Here is a 15311-nt window from a genome sequence, read left to right as displayed (position 1 = left end):
AAAGGGGGTCAATGTGCAGAGAAATTGAGAAACTAAAATAAGAAAATAAGATTTCTCCTGCAAACACAATAGCAACACAATCATTCTGTGACACTCATCCAAAACTAACCTCTGTCATTTAAAGAGGGGAAAAAAGCAACATCTTTATAACTTCCACAAGATGCAGTAAATTGTGCTTTTATGGGTAATGTGCCCATTAAAGAGTAAAAGCAATCTGAGACGTCAAGACAAATGACAGCTTTTGAGTGCCATCTGCAATCCCGAGCTTCACAAACTCAATTATTCATAATGCATTTATGAAGTCCGCTGAGACTGCGCTGTCATTCCCGTTCAAACTAACGGGAAAAGCAACATAAAGGGACAAGCTCTTTGAGATGACAATAGCCTCACAGATGGCTGTGATGTATTTATGCTGCCACCTGCTGGGTAATAACCATAACACAGACTTGATGGATGGGAGCCAAGTGAGAGAGGGAGAGAAAGAACAAAAAAAAATTACAATAATTACAAATAAGATTTTATGCCACAGAAGCACGATCATTTCTCCGGTGGACTGAGAAAAACGTCCATATCAATATGATATAACAGTGTGTGTTTGATTCTTCTCAATCTATCTGAATCATACTGATGAGCAGTTTTTCATGCAGACTGTTCAACAAAACCTGTTGTATCACAGCGTTCTTCTGTCCAGGGTGAATATCAGCCAGAAAAAAAAAATGAATCAGAGTGGTTGGAGGTTAACCAGGATAACATTCTCGCCACGGATGAAAAGCTGGTTGATGTGGCGCGTGTGAACCTTCCCATAAGTTTGGGATTCCGTCTTCGGATGAGCCTTTGGACCGCAGGCCTTTACTGAGACTTTGTGTTGATCCTGTTTGCTTTTAAAAGCCTCTGACAGCTCAGACTCTGCTGTGCTGCCACCCCTGCTCCTATCAGCAGGCTCAGGGTCGCGGCTTTTTGGAGCAGCTTTGGGATTTGCGGGTTGATGCTCGCTGGCTTTTTCTCTGGCTTCCCGCTTTTTCACTAGCTCGCTGCCTCCTCGGCTTTCCTGGAGATTTAGCTTCTGGAAGAGCTGGACAAACATTTCAGACATAGTTATATTGTGGTTAAATTATAGATCCCAAAATAATATTAATTAACTTTGACGTTATATGAATGGAGTCAAAAATTTGATACTATTCATGATTAGTGCTTTTCAGCAATCAACATTAAATACATGCACACACTGCAAATATCTCTTAACTGTGGTTACAGTCAGTGAAAGGGTAAAATTACCTGTTTATACCAACGTTTTTGTCAGATTTGCTACATTATATTGATAATCTGTTAGCTAGTTAGACAACGTCAACATAACAAGCTAATCAAGGCTTATTTGACAAGAAGTCAAAGGTAGCAGGTACCATCTTTTCAAGACCCACTTCAATTTGCTTACAGGAAGGGTGCGAGTATGGTATATATATATATATATATATATATATATATATATATATATGCCCCACACTATCTATCCACACCTTGAAAATACCAACGGGTTTGCTTGAATTATGTTTTTTTTTTATCTTTCTAGTGCTTTCCATACAATTTAGCCACATATTTTAGCTAGCAAGTTGTTGGATTTTAAACTGCAAGATTTTACAATTGCCTGGGTTTTAGATTCCCTTTTAAATCGTCCTCAGTTTGTGAGAGTGGGGGACAAACAATCTAATATGATTTTAACAAAAACTGGTGCGCCACAGGGGACAGTTTTGTCTTCTTTTTTATTTACACTTTACACAGCCGATTACAGGCACAGTTCTCCATCTTGTCATATGTAAATGTTTTCAGACGACGCTGCCCTGCTGGGCCTGATATCCCAGGGTGATAACCTGGCTTACAGAGAGGAAGTTGACTCTTTTGTTCACTGGAGTGATGCCAGTTTTTTTTTTTTTTTTATCTTAGTGTTGCTAAAACACAACAATTAATTATTGACAACCAGTCTCTCCACTGATCAAAGATCATGCTGTTGAAATAGTTGAAACATACAAGTATTTGGGGGTGCATGTCGACAGTAAACTTGACTGGAAAACGAACAGTGATGTTGTTGTGAAAAAGGCTCAATCCAGACTGTTTTTCTAAGAAAGCTGAGATCTTTTGATATAAGCAGAAGACTCCTGAATGTGTTCTATCAGGGGGGTGTTGTTCTGTGCTGTACTGTGTTGGGACAGGAGCATCACTGTTGAGGACAAAAACAAAACAAAAAGGTGAAAAAGGCCAGCTCAGTGGTCGGATGGAGTCTGGACTCAGATGATATTACCATGAACAAACGGATGATTACTAAACTTAAAGCTGTTCTGTCTCTCAGGGACCAGGCTCTTCACAGTGTCTTTAATAAGCCAGGACATCCTTGTAAAAGAGATTTTTAATCTCAATGGATTATTTCCTGGTTAAGAAAAGATTATAATTAATTAACTCAGAAGCTCTTTTAGTGGGTGATTGGTAATTCCACAATGTCCAAATGCACACCTTAGAAACTTTTATTCCTGCTGCTGTTTGCTTTTTCAATGAGCACTTTGTATGAGTCTGTTGTTGATAATTATTGTTGTATTTATAGTATTTTAAATTTGTGTTGTGGCACTATTATTGCAACGGTCTATAGCAGAGTCCAGGGGGGTTATCCAGAAAGGAGGTTTAACAAAGCCTGCGATAAAGTCTGTGTTCGAGCCTCTGACGTCTTAAACTGCAGTGTTCGGTCCAAAACACCAGCTATGAAGTAGCTATTACAACCCCATAGCTGCATCCGCCACTTACTACTGTGACGCTTAGGTGAGGATTTCAAGCAAAATCAATGCATAAGTGGATGTTAAACGTGTGGAGACCAACTGTTGGCATGTGTTATCTAATTAAATTTAGTAAGCTTATTATATTATATTATAAATTATATTATATTATATTATATTATACCCATCTGCCCCCAAGCGTACCTGGGTTCAGGTGAAAGCAAACTATTAAAACATTCTTCAGACTGGTAAGAATTTCTCATATTTAATCGTACTGATTTTTCCAACTACTAGGAAATGTTCCCAGAGACATTGGCTGCAATACAAGACCAATGAATGATAAATCTATCTTCATGCTGAACTATCTCCTGAAACTCTCCACTCATTTTTCCAATTTAAGTCAAAATGTTTTATTCTAACTGCATCAATCCTCAAGATATTTTTACCCCAAAACCCACTTCAGTCGTGTTTAGAAGTTCATCTGCAAACTTTGGAAGGTGGAGAAGTACAACACACCGTCACATCTAATTAAGAAAAAAAAATGCCTCAAGGTATTTTGAAGTATAAAAAAAATGTCCTCTTGTGTTTCTTTTGCATTCAAAACAGCTGATGGCACCACTTTACTTGCTAGCATATGACACGGTGTGAAAAGCGATACTACAAGGTCACGCGGCGTCCTGGAAGAAAAAGTTGCATAGTGTGCTTTCTCAGACTCAGGACGCTGCTGGGCATCGACGGCTCCAGAAATGTGAATAACAGATGTCACTGCGCCATCTAACAAGTCAGGAACGTGGAGTTTTAAGGTTGGAAATTTACAATTTTTGGTTTCAAAAGTTGGTGTTTTCAGGCTCCCAAAATGCTGGCTCCACGTGAAGAAAACCTTCAAATGATATAAAAAAAAAAACTTAACCAGATACACCTCAAATCATCTCTGTGTGGACATGGTCTCAATTTTAACAACCATACAGGCTCTGTACAGTGCACCCCTGTGCTTTTTTGTAGACACCCTCAAGGGGTCAGGGAGCCCAGATGGGGAAAAAACTGTGCTAGAGCACCATTTGGGATAAGTAATGCCTTATGTACACAACAACGAAGTAGTTACTTGTACTGCAGTCATTGCTGCACCCGAGACCATTGGATGCACTTGCAGATGAAAACATGTTTATGTCTGGAAGAATTTTGCTTATTGTTGGCGATACTCATTTTTTTCTAGACATCAGTAATTTTACACACTAACTTTAAGATGTAGGACCTCTGAAGGTTGCAAATAACTGTGCAAAAATAGTTGAAAATGACTAAACCAAATCTTGCTTCTAACTGTTTCTCATTCTGAAAGAAATGTGTAATCTTTACGGCTTTTGGGCAACTACTTACAGACACTTTGGCCTGGATGCCCAAACTTTTGCTTGCCATTATAAATTTTCAAGAAGTACAAACCCGTGAAATGGTGAGGGCTTTCTCATGGTATAATGCCTCTCCAAATAAAGGCTCTCTGTACGTCTCATCTACATCCACCATCGCCTGTAAAAGACAAATAACCAGTAATGACTACACAACATAAAGATGAAATTCACTGTCAGAAGCATGCAATGGAACAGGGGTGGCCAACGTCGGTCCTCAAAAGCCACAATCCTGCAGGTTTTCCATGCATGCCTGCACCAAAACCTGACTCAAATTAAGTGAATCCAACAGCCTATAAGGATCTGTACCGTGAATCATTAGTTTTAGTCAGGTGTGTCGGTGCAGAGATGCACAGAAAACCTGCAGGATTGTGGCTCTTGAGGACCGGCGTTGGCCACCCCTGTTATAGAATATTACAGACTCAGCATGTGCAAACTCAAGGGAGGAAAAGCTAAATGAACTGACATTAGAGTGATTGCTCACCATGTTCCAGAACTTGTCGAAGGCCACAACAAAGCCAGAGCACACCCCCCGCAGTCCTTTAAAGGTCCTGATGTGAACTTTGACTCTTATCCTCTCCTCGACGCAGCGATTCAGCTCCCCCAAAGGACCCCCCTTACACACTGAACACACACATGACAAGCAGGTTATTTAGGTTTCTCTGGTATAAACGATAAATTAAAAAATTAAGCTGAAACACAAAGGAGAGATTTTGTATTAAAAGCAAAGTGTTGTGCGGTTATTACGCGTTTTATGTTAAAGGATGAAGGAAAAGTGGTCATCTGTCCCTTCAACCAGGGTATGAAAAGGCATTGGCATGGCTACGTGATTTTTTTTAATGTTATTCAGGGACGTCTTGAGGATTTAAAGACAGAATGAGGTTTCCCTCTCAAGAGATGACACCAAACTTATGTGGGCTGTCTTCTTCTATATTATTGCCACAGAACAGGATCAAATGCTCTGTTCTGTGAACCAAAACTATCTTATGAGCAGCTTTCCAGTGTCATCTGTCTGGTCCTGCTGTTGTGTTGCCTAATAAACCCCACAAGTGGAAGGAGTTGCTTTTATCTCTTGATTTGTTTTGTCTCCTTCAACAAATGTCTGCTTCACCTTCTCTGTTCTCTGTCTCCGGGTCTCCCTGCCTGTGCAGCTTATCATAATTTTAGCTGTTTTTATTACTTGAATGTAGTATATTAGAACCCCACATTTCTAGGGGTCGAATGTTCACACAATGGGCATGGATAACACTGGGACTTCAAATAGGAAACTTCACTTTGCGGTCTTTCAAAAATTCCTGAACACAGCTCAAATGATCACTGACATAACACAATCATTGAGTCAATAACGAAATCAATAAATTCAGGATTTTTTATGGGTTTTTTTTTAAGGTATCTCCAGACCTCCTAAAATAGGCCTAATGACACTCATGATGTTATCATTATTATATATGGCAGTGAAACAAAATGCCCCTAGGTTTATATATAAAACTCTTCCCTCACCCAACCTTCCATCTCCCCTGGGTAATTTATATACAAGTGTTGATTAGATCTGATCTAAGACCCCCAAATATGAGAATTATTTGCCTTCCAAACATTTCGTTGTGGGATTTGACATTATTTTCTCCTCTATAATCCTAATTTGTTTATTTATACAACAACTGACATTCTAAAAACTGCTAAATGTGTGTGTAGATTTCTTTTTCATGGAGGGCAACATCTTTCCAGCCATCCCTGGTGAAAGTGTAATTCAGATATACTGACGTGTTTGCTGAACCTACGGGACATCCTTGTTAGGACATTTTTCTGGGGCTTCTGCCTCCTCCTCGGCGTCGTGCCGCTGCTCTCCCCCTCCGCAGAGCCCGACACCGGGTTGTTCACCATGAGCTTCTTCAGCCTCTCAATACGCTCCGGGTCCGCCACCCCTTTCATCGCCTTTCGCAGCTTTTTCTCCACATTCTCGGGTTTGGCTCGACCCCGGCCGCCTTTGAGAAAGCTCTCGTACTCTGCCACATTGTTGAAGCACTTGATGTTTGGAAAAGGAAGCGGCGGAGCTGACGGACAGTACAAGGCCAACAGCGGGTTAAACTTTTCAGAGCAAACATTTATTTGATCTGCGCTATCGTCCCTGGCACTATCATCTACATTTGGATCATTCTCGGCAATTGAAGCTGTACTCGAAGATGGTGCAGATACCGTCTCTTTACTATCTGACTTGACACTTTTTCTTTCCCTCTCCTCCATGTTTGAAACAACCGCAGAAGAGAGCACCGGGTTAAAGCGATGAATCCTGGGAAAGTTTATGTCATTGTTTGAGACTAGGTTTTCTTTTTTTGCTTGTCAATTACTGTAGTTTAATCCTCAATAAACTCAATATTATTCGTAGTTTTACGTAATATTTTTCAGAGTATGTACCAATTTATATCTCCCATAAAACTAACAAAAGGGGCATAGTCTGCAATTGAACTACAAGTTCCATAACCTCTTCCTTAACGTACGCGATCATACGTTATATTCTAGTTTTCAACGCAGGGTGGTGCTGTAATTCAAACTATGTTAAGTAAATTAGGCAGAGTAGAATGTTTTGATAAATTGTTCCAAAAGCAACATAATTATTAGATATGTTGTGACAGATTTTTTACAAAAACAATTATAGTTAAGATACAAAAAATAAAGGTATTTATTTTTGTCCAATGGGCTCCGGAACCTTTCTTCGTGGTGTTTGGGTAGTACAGGTACGACAGAATTAATCGACGGACTGTACACAAACCAACGTGTGAATATATACTCGGGAAGCTAAATTGGTATAACTATTTATGCGATTTGATGATTAAGGTTTCTAACCCAACCAAATTAAATTCTTGATTTTATGTAACTAATGAAATAACCAGATAAACGCATGTCCAAGAAGCTAGCTCGCTAACATGACATCTACATTTGTAGGTAATATAAATGTTAGTAGTAAATTGGATTGGATTTTTAACCTTTGTGGGCTTTAATATGCAGATGAAACAGTTTCGGTCGTTTTGTGCTTTATTGCTACAGCGAATGCGATAACAATGATGTGTTTCCTCTTTTCAGAAGCTTCTTAATGCGGATCGGAAAAATCAGTAGAATTGGTGGAGTTAGGTCCTGTTTTTTACTAGGCTTTGCCCGTCCCTTCACCACAAACAACAACATGGCCAAAAGCAAGTTTGAGTATGTTCGCAACTTTGAAACGGATGACACTTGTCTACGGAATTGCTACATTGTTGTCAGACTAGATGGCCGTAACTTTCACAAGTGAGTTTTCTTTTTATAAAATATACCTGCCAAGGAATGACTGTTTTTGCAAACTTTTTAATGACATTTTGCATTTTAACTTGTTTTAGGTTTGCAGAGCAGCACAAGTTTACAAAGCCCAATGACAACAGGGCGTTAGGACTGATGAGCCGCAGTGCTCGTTCTGTCATGGAAGAACTGGAGGACATCATCATCGCTTATGGTCAAAGTGATGAGTTTAGCTTTGTTTTCAAGAGAACTTCCACCTGGTTCAAAAGAAGAGCCAGGTACTTTGTTTTCTTCATTTACATTCTCATCACTCAATGTCTAGCATTTAATGTCTTTGTAAGGTTTCATTTCTTCTCTGCTTCCCTGGCAGTAAGCTCATGACCCACGTGACCTCCCAGTTCTCTTCCTCATATGTGTTTTACTGGAAGGAGTTTTTTGGAGAGCAGCCCCTCCTGTATCCCCCAGGCTTTGATGGGCGTGTGATCCTGTATCCCAGCAACCGAAACCTTAGAGACTATCTCAGCTGGAGGCAAGCAGACTGTAAGTACATGCTCTGCTTTAATTTTAAAATCACAGGTGTTTAAAGGTAATCAGTTTAAGATCTATGTGAATGTATGTTTTTATGTTTCTCAGGCCACATAAACAACTTGTACAACACAGTATTTTGGGCATTAGTGCAAAAAGGAGGACTCACTACTGTACAGGCAGATGAGCGCTTAAAGGTGAGATTGAAATACAATATAAAGTTTATTATTGTATGTTCTACACCAGAGTTTTGTTTCACAAATATACAGTGTTTTGTATTGCTAATTAGGAGGAATTCTACTGCCTTTTTATTTTTCTTAACAGAATAAATACAAGAAAAAATGTAATATAGTTGTTAAAGGTCACTAAATAGATCATAAGTAGATCATAAAGCATGACTGGATCAAACACATAGTGCTGTTTTTTTTTATTAGTTCATATGTTTATATAACATAAGAAAAACTAAATAAATCTAGTGTTAGTTTGACCAGACCTCCACACTTGTGATGACCTGAAAGTAACAGAGGTCAGTACAAAAAAGAACAAGTTGCCGATTAAAACAGAACATAACCATGAAAAAAAGTGTTTTTTAAAGAGACAGTATTGAGAACACTGTCAAACCCTAAGACGGATCTTAAGAGAAAAATAAAAGCATACGGCATGTACAAAATGTGCAGAACTGTAAAGATGTTCATCTCACCATTTGGCATGGTACTACTGCATCATGTGTGAATTGTTTTGGCCCATGACATAGAAGGCAACTGGAATAAACTCAGTACTAACAAGCTGTGGGGGGCATATCACCACCTGGTGTAGCAAAGTCAGACATACTGGATCCCTTTCTGTGGGAGAGACTGGGACAAGGAAAGTAGTCTTATTAAATGGCTTAGCCTAGGTTTAAACGTTACTTAGCTTTGCTGTGAACAGTAAATCATTGCTAAAGTCCCAGCTTTAGAAGTATTTGCTAGTTTTTCTTCTCATGTTAAACATGCTTCTATAGCAAAATAAACTCTCTGAAAAGAGAGATATTGTGAAAAAAAACTGTTGTTTTTGTGATGTTGGTATATTTAGGTGTCTAAGCTGAAAACTAAGTTTAGATTTGTGGTGAGTTTCAGTGTTACATCCCCAATGAATTCTCATCTGCAGTTATACAGTTTGTTTAATTTAAGGTAGAAATTAGATGATGATGCTCTGTTGGTATGTTTTTTATGTTTTTACTTCCAAATTTGGGGAAATTACTTCAAACTGGTGTGCTTTGATTTTTCTCCAATCTGATAGGTGGAAATTCATATTTTGCATTTGTCCTTGAATGCACCATAATCAGCTCCACCATTTCTAGACTAAACTTAACTTTGTTGTGAATTAGACCATGTAAGGGACAGTTTTTAATAGTAGCCTTTAAAATCATAAACAAAGCTTAGCTCAGGGTTTAGGGAGCTGATATGTGTTGGAGGAATTACTTGAAAAACCTGATTTTTATGGTGTATTCATTGGCCTCCTGTTTCATTCTCCCTGTTTTGTAGCATTTTAACAATCTAAGCCAGTTCAATACATGACTCTTAACAAGAAAATGCCTCAGAGATGCATCAGTACCAACTAAATGTCTGTGACTGAACTGCAGACTTGGGAAATGTCAGGATTTAAACATTAAATTAACAGATTAAAAATTCTTCTATCAGTTTGGTGGGGGGTGATGTGAGCTGTCAGGCTGGGTACCACATGACCTCTCAGGTGGTAACAATATGCTTCAAGGCTTATTGAGACATGCCACTCTCAAAAGAAGACTGGGATGGAATGAAGTAAAGTGGGTCATTCCACAGTCCTAAAGTGGCCCATCTGGACAGAACCATAAATTCATGATTGAAATAGGAGCTGTTGCAATGTCTCTCTGTGGTGTTTTGGCCAAAAGATGTGATAGACATTTCATTAAGACCTCAGGAAAACATGTCTACTTGTGAAAAAAGAGGATATCTCCATTAAGATGCAGCTTTACTATCTGTTAAGATTTGATGTAGACTTTGATTTGTTATTGAATAAACAATGGATTAATTAATGGAAAATGCTATTTTAGAAGATTTAAACAGGCTATGTTTGTATAATTAACAGAACATCCCGTCTGTCACTCTTGGCAACAGCTGCCTGAGACTGGCACAGCTGCTCTCCAGAAGTCCCTTTAATTTCCAGTTGGTTGTGAGTGAATGAACAGATGACTTGTGGAAATGTTTATCCTGTCCGGATGTTTGGGCAACCTGAGCCATTCACAGCGTATCCAATGTTTGTGATTCCTAATTCCTTTTTGTTAAAAGAAAAACATTCTAAAGTGATCAGTAAAAATTGCTTTATGAGTTAAGACTCATCAGTATCAATTTCTTGTTAGTTTATATTCTGGACTAAATGAAGCACTGTGGCTGCTGCTGTCTTTACAAGTATTTGTTGAAAGATGGGTGATGAAGTGACTTTTAGGGTGTTGAACGCAAACATGACATATGAGAAAATTTTTGTACAAACTTAATTTAAGTTAATGTCTATATGCATGTTTCCTCCATTTCAGGGTACATTAGCTGCAGATAAAAATGAGATCCTATTCTCAGAGTTTGACATCAACTACAACAATGAATCTGCCTTCCACCGCAAAGGCACCAGCCTCATTTGGGAAAAGGTAAGCTGAAAAGGAATTAAGTCAACACAGTTCTCACAGAGAGTCTCTCCTTAAGGTTGGGTCATTAGCTGGGTTAGCTCATACCAAAATCATTACAGTTGGTGTTTATGTGTGAAAACAGCTTGAGTTTTACTTCATTTTGTAATCCAATTATCCACATTTCCCCTTCTCCAGTCCGTTTGCCCCTAAGGTTAAGAAGGACAGCATTACAGCGATGTAATTCAACAGCGTCAACACATTTTCACATGCATACTAATATATGTGCACATAAATGTTCCCTTGCACGCTTAAAATAGGATGCTCCAGTGTAAAGAGATAAAAAAATAATCTAAGAAAACATTATCAACTATGGTGTTACATTTTATAGCAGAAAATGCTGCCTTCACCTTTGAAATAGAAAGTGCATCACCACCTCAATGATTACATTTAGCTATCAACTTGTCAGTGGTGAAAAATACCAATCCCAAAATAGCACATCGCCTCCTGCGAAGTGCTCTGCAGAAACTACAGTATGAGCGTTGCCAATAGAAAACTTTTATGTTAATTGATTTGGAATCTTGCCCCTTTGATTGAATTAATGAACATAAAAGGGCTTTCTGTCATGCAGTCATTTTTACGGTGCAAGTCAATCCTAACAAACCACTACTTTCCATGTTTTAGCCCATTATTTATTTATAATAGTTAGTATTTTCATATCATGTGGGTATGTTTATTTTCTTTTTTAATACTGGTAGAGGTTTTAAATGTACTCCTGTACATGCAAAGTAATAGAGAACTATTAGGTCCCTGTGGTGCATTCTGCTATTTAAGAGTTGGTGTTAGGGTTAGAATTAACGTAAGGCTTAATTTTGTTGTGATAGTTAATGTTAGGATTTAGGGTTAAATTGTTAAAAGGTATTGATAGAAGTTATATTAAACCATAAGGCAGAAAAACATGGGACAAGCAGTACAAGTTACTGAAAATGCAATACATACTGTTGTGGTTGAGCCACAAGGTGGAACGTCTTGCAGTTTAATGAGATGGAGTAACAGGCATGTTTTCCAGTAAATATCCCACCAGTTGTCAGGTGAGAAAATATTGTAAAAAAAAAAAAAAGCTAATGCTGATTTTTTAGATGCTAGCAGTTTGTTAGCGAAGTTTCCAGCAGCTCTGAGCAGCTGCAGCCAATAACACTGCTAACGAGCATGTTTACTTGGTTGGTGTAGCATGATATTAATATTATTCTTAAGAACAGCTGTTTTCTCCACAGTGACCATTAAATGTGTGCAGTTAAAACAATATTTAGTAAGAATAAAGAAAAAATATATACAGTAAATAAATAAGTAAAATGATTTTTAACCATTTTATGAACTGATTTTTAATGTTTACTGACTATGAATTAAGAAATATTTTGTTTAAGCTTGTTTAATTTCATAGGGGTCTAATTGAGTTGATGTCAATTTATTTAAAAAAACTGTTTAAAAATAAGTTTATTTAGAATTATTTTTACATGAATAATGATTCACAAGATGAGTATAATTGGTTTAGATATTTATTGGCACTGTGAAGAATATCAAGGTATCCTTTTTCATATGGTTTGGTCATGCAGTAAAAAAAACATTTTGGGAGAATTTTATATTATCATTGGTTAAAATTGTTGGCTGCATTCTGTGATGCATCTTGGTGCCTTTTAAACTGTAATGGTAACTCTCTATCGTCCTTTTTTTTGTTGTTGCTCTGTTTTTTGTCAATTTATATTTAAATTTATATAACTGACTGAATACTGTATGATTCTAATTTCCCTTGTGTTGCTGTATATAGTTACGGATGTTTGGTTATATGTGTATAACACCCTTTTTTCTATTTGTTAAAAACAATCAAATTCAAGTTAGAAAAAAATATATATGTGAATATGAATCCATTGAATATAAAGTCATCACAAGCGGGTGATAAACTGAACACAACCTAGATAGGACCTACCTGTAAAAATCACTAGTTACTGCCTTAAACTTAATTTATTTAGTCCATTTTAAAGTTGGTGTCAGGTTTATTCTGGCATTAATCAGAGACACGACACAGGATTCCTTAAATGCTTTGCAAAGGGGAGAGAGCTCTCAGAGATAAGTCAGGCTATGTGACGTAACTCTGCTCAACTCTGAAGAGCTTCTCCTCTGCAGCAATCTTTTATTAACACACACAGTGGGTGTTACATAAGGGATAATGCCCGACGAGGTGGCCATTATCATAAATTAATGGACGACGCAGAGGCAACCCATTCATTTATGATAATGGCCAAGTCGGAGGGCATTATCCCGCTTATACCATGGTCCATTAAGAAAGAAAAAAATATTAAATAAATTATTAATGCGTTAACGTTGTGTTTTTACCGGTAAAATCGTAAGGTTCCCACAAGAAGCGGCTGAGTGGACTATTTCGTTGTGACGGGTTGCCAAGGTAACAGGCTCTGACACAGAACCTGCAGCTCCGTGGGCAGTTATGTTACACAAACATTTCAGAGGGTGGGTGCAGCTCTTACAGCTTGTGTGTGTCCAGAGGATGATGTTACATTTTGTTTCAAACAGTCAAAGTCCACAGATTTTCCTACATCGTTCAATAAGCCTGCAGGCTGCTCTGATCTGGTGTCTGCTGCCCGGCATCTGAGTTTCTGTTGCCACGGTTACCAACTACCGTTTAGTCAGCGCAATAATTTACAACAATAAGTCTATTTGACCCGAACTTCTTTTATAGGTGTCCATTATCACTTTTTAATGGACACCTTCCAGCCAATCATAATAGAGTATTCACCCAGACCATGGTATAACACCCTTCAAACCACAAGCACATACACATCATGAAAACCGGTATGGGCTGAATCATATTCAAATAGAAGTAGAAACATGTTTCCACATAAGCAGAAGTTACACACAGATAACTACTTAGTCTCAAGCAAGCTGGTTGGTTAGATAAGGTACACGTGAATGGTTGCACAACTCACTAGTTACGTGTAGCAGTAGGCTTCTCAAAAGAATATAAATGATAACATAATATTTCCAACATTTGGTTTTGCAGGAGTTTGTTTTCCCCACCAGCTGTGTGTCTAACAAATATACATGTTATGTATCGATGCGCTATTTTCCAAAATGTTAAAACTGTTTCATTATGTTGTCTTTAAATGCGTGCATCTTTTTTTTTTTTGTTTGTTTTTTGTTTCTTTTTCCTAGCAAGATGAAACTGTCACCAGATGCTTGATACAACCAAACCAAGAGAGAAAGGAAGTGCCTGTTACTCGGAGCAGGAGGAGGGTGGTGGCCTACCACAGCGACATTATAGGGGACCAGTTCTGGGAGGAACACCCTGACATCCTGGAAGATGACAACTGCTGATGACATCTTTTCTCTTGAAGTGGAACAGCTCTAAACCCTTTATGAGCAGTGTGGTTGAAGTTGATTCAGCCACACCTCCATACTGAACTCATGTAACCGTGAATCTTAGTAGACCAAAACCTTTGATGATTGTCGTTGTATGATCACACCCTTACAGTTAGAAGACATTTCAACCCTCATTTATTAAATTTCTGTCAAGATGTTGCCTTGAGAATGGAATTTTTGGCTTTCATTGCACAATTTTATTTTATTTTTATTTTTATTTAACCTTTATTTAACCAGGAGGTCCCATTGAGATTCAAAATCTCTTTTTCAAGAGAGACCTGGCCAAGGTAGCAGCCAAACCACAAAGTAAATGCAGGATACGATGGTGTTTATCAAGCTTCTACTGAAGCACACTGTACTCATTTTTGCAGTGGATATTGTGGCATGCATCTCTTGACTTTTCCTGTGCATATAGGTCTTCTGGGGTTTCTTTTCCAAAAATATATCCTCATCTGATATCATGAATGGCATTTAGAATACTACCAACACTTGATCTTTCAGCATGTTTAACATGTTTTCTCAGAGCCTACTGAGAAGTTTTCAACAGTTTGGCCATTTTAAATCTCAACTTTCCTTTTATTTCAATATCTCTTTGTGTTTCAGTTTGGATTTTTCAGAAATCGAAGCAGGGGAAGGTTTATCTGAGGTAGAAATACTTTGAGGGAATCAGAAACCAGTACCTCGACAGGGACGAGTGGCCTTGTCTCGCAGCCAGGGCGCCTTTTGGAGATGTGAATGGATTCACTAGCCTGCACTGTCATCAGTGCTAAGAATACCTCACACACCCTGCATACATGCTACCCCTCTGACATGTGCTCTGTGGCATATTTATCATCACACTTAGAGGTGACCGGCTCAGTATGGCTGGCTGCTTGGAGGTTGAGGTGGAAGCCTACTGTATTTTGTTACTGTAGTGGGCTCAGTTACTGTTGAGTGTCAGAGCTGTATTTTCGGTTCGGCGACCTTGTTAAAAGCATGTAGCTACTGTACCATTTATGTAATGAGAAAAGAGCTTTCTATTGATTCATTTGGGATTAAATTTAGTTTTAAAGAGACACCAGCTCAGACGGTGAGCTAGCTATGTGCTTGGATCCATTTGCACGTCTGGACACTCTGCAGACAATGATTCAACCTATGGCCTCATACATCAGATGAAACCCTAGAAACTGTAACATGTTGAAGCAAGTGGTGCAGTTATTTAAGGATGGCATGTATTTACATGCTGGGCCCAAACATAAGCCCATTGAGCCGCTGGTTGAAAATAAAAGAGGAAAGGATATATTCAAATGCAATGTG

The 15311-nt window shown here is 38.3% G+C and overlaps 2 protein-coding genes across 8 annotated transcripts; one reads left to right on the top strand and one right to left on the bottom strand.

Annotated features, from left to right (window-relative positions):
* Positions 1 to 495: 495 nt before the first annotated feature.
* Positions 496 to 6493, bottom strand: lsm11 (LSM11, U7 small nuclear RNA associated). The gene is made up of 4 exons (XM_041990137.1): positions 5935 to 6493; positions 4641 to 4780; positions 4194 to 4277; positions 496 to 1072 (listed from the first exon to the last, which is right to left on the bottom strand). Exons 1-4 carry the CDS (start codon positions 6395 to 6397, stop codon positions 722 to 724), a joined length of 1038 nt encoding a protein of 345 aa, XP_041846071.1. The 5' UTR covers positions 6398 to 6493; the 3' UTR covers positions 496 to 721.
* A 93-nt stretch (positions 6494 to 6586) lies between these two features.
* Positions 6587 to 14189, top strand: thg1l (tRNA-histidine guanylyltransferase 1-like). Of its 7 annotated transcripts, none has more exons than XM_041990142.1 (7): positions 6587 to 6888; positions 7235 to 7435; positions 7525 to 7701; positions 7794 to 7963; positions 8057 to 8145; positions 10500 to 10607; positions 13809 to 14189. In XM_041990142.1, the coding sequence occupies exons 2-7, from the start codon at positions 7245 to 7247 to the stop codon at positions 13968 to 13970; spliced, it is 897 nt and encodes a 298-aa protein (XP_041846076.1). In that variant the 5' UTR covers positions 6587 to 6888; positions 7235 to 7244; the 3' UTR covers positions 13971 to 14189. The 7 variants fall into 7 exon arrangements, with proteins under 7 accessions (XP_041846076.1, XP_041846073.1, XP_041846074.1 ...); XM_041990139.1 differs by lacking the exon at positions 6587 to 6888 and adding an exon at positions 6889 to 6951 and having other exon boundaries at positions 7234 to 7435; XM_041990140.1 differs by lacking the exon at positions 6587 to 6888 and adding an exon at positions 6898 to 6957.
* Positions 14190 to 15311: the final 1122 nt, after the last annotated feature.

The sequence above is a fragment of the Melanotaenia boesemani genome, chromosome 7, assembly GCF_017639745.1.
Source record: "Melanotaenia boesemani isolate fMelBoe1 chromosome 7, fMelBoe1.pri, whole genome shotgun sequence".
In the NCBI taxonomy this organism is placed as follows: Eukaryota; Metazoa; Chordata; class Actinopteri; order Atheriniformes; family Melanotaeniidae; genus Melanotaenia; species Melanotaenia boesemani.
This window is presented reverse-complemented; position numbering and strand designations above follow the sequence as displayed.

What these genes read in the sequence shown, in the direction of transcription:
- lsm11 (XM_041990137.1), bottom strand. Translation starts at nt 6,397, where the DNA reads ATGGAGGAGAGGGAAAGAAAAAGTGTCAAGTCAGATAGTAAAGAGACG. An exon ending in TGTCCTAACAAGGATGTCCC is followed by an intron (nt 4,781 to 5,934) that starts GTAGGTTCAGCA and finishes GTGTGTGTTCAG; the next exon opens with TGTGTAAGGGGGGTCCTTTG. An exon ending in AAGCCCTCACCATTTCACGG is followed by an intron (nt 1,073 to 4,193) that starts GTTTGTACTTCT and finishes ATGTTTGTCCAG; the next exon opens with CTCTTCCAGAAGCTAAATCT.
- thg1l (XM_041990142.1), top strand. Translation starts at nt 7,245, where the DNA reads ATGCGGATCGGAAAAATCAGTAGAATTGGTGGAGTTAGGTCCTGTTTT. An exon ending in GATGGCCGTAACTTTCACAA is followed by an intron (nt 7,436 to 7,524) that starts GTGAGTTTTCTT and finishes AACTTGTTTTAG; the next exon opens with GTTTGCAGAGCAGCACAAGT. An exon ending in TGGTTCAAAAGAAGAGCCAG is followed by an intron (nt 7,702 to 7,793) that starts GTACTTTGTTTT and finishes CTTCCCTGGCAG; the next exon opens with TAAGCTCATGACCCACGTGA.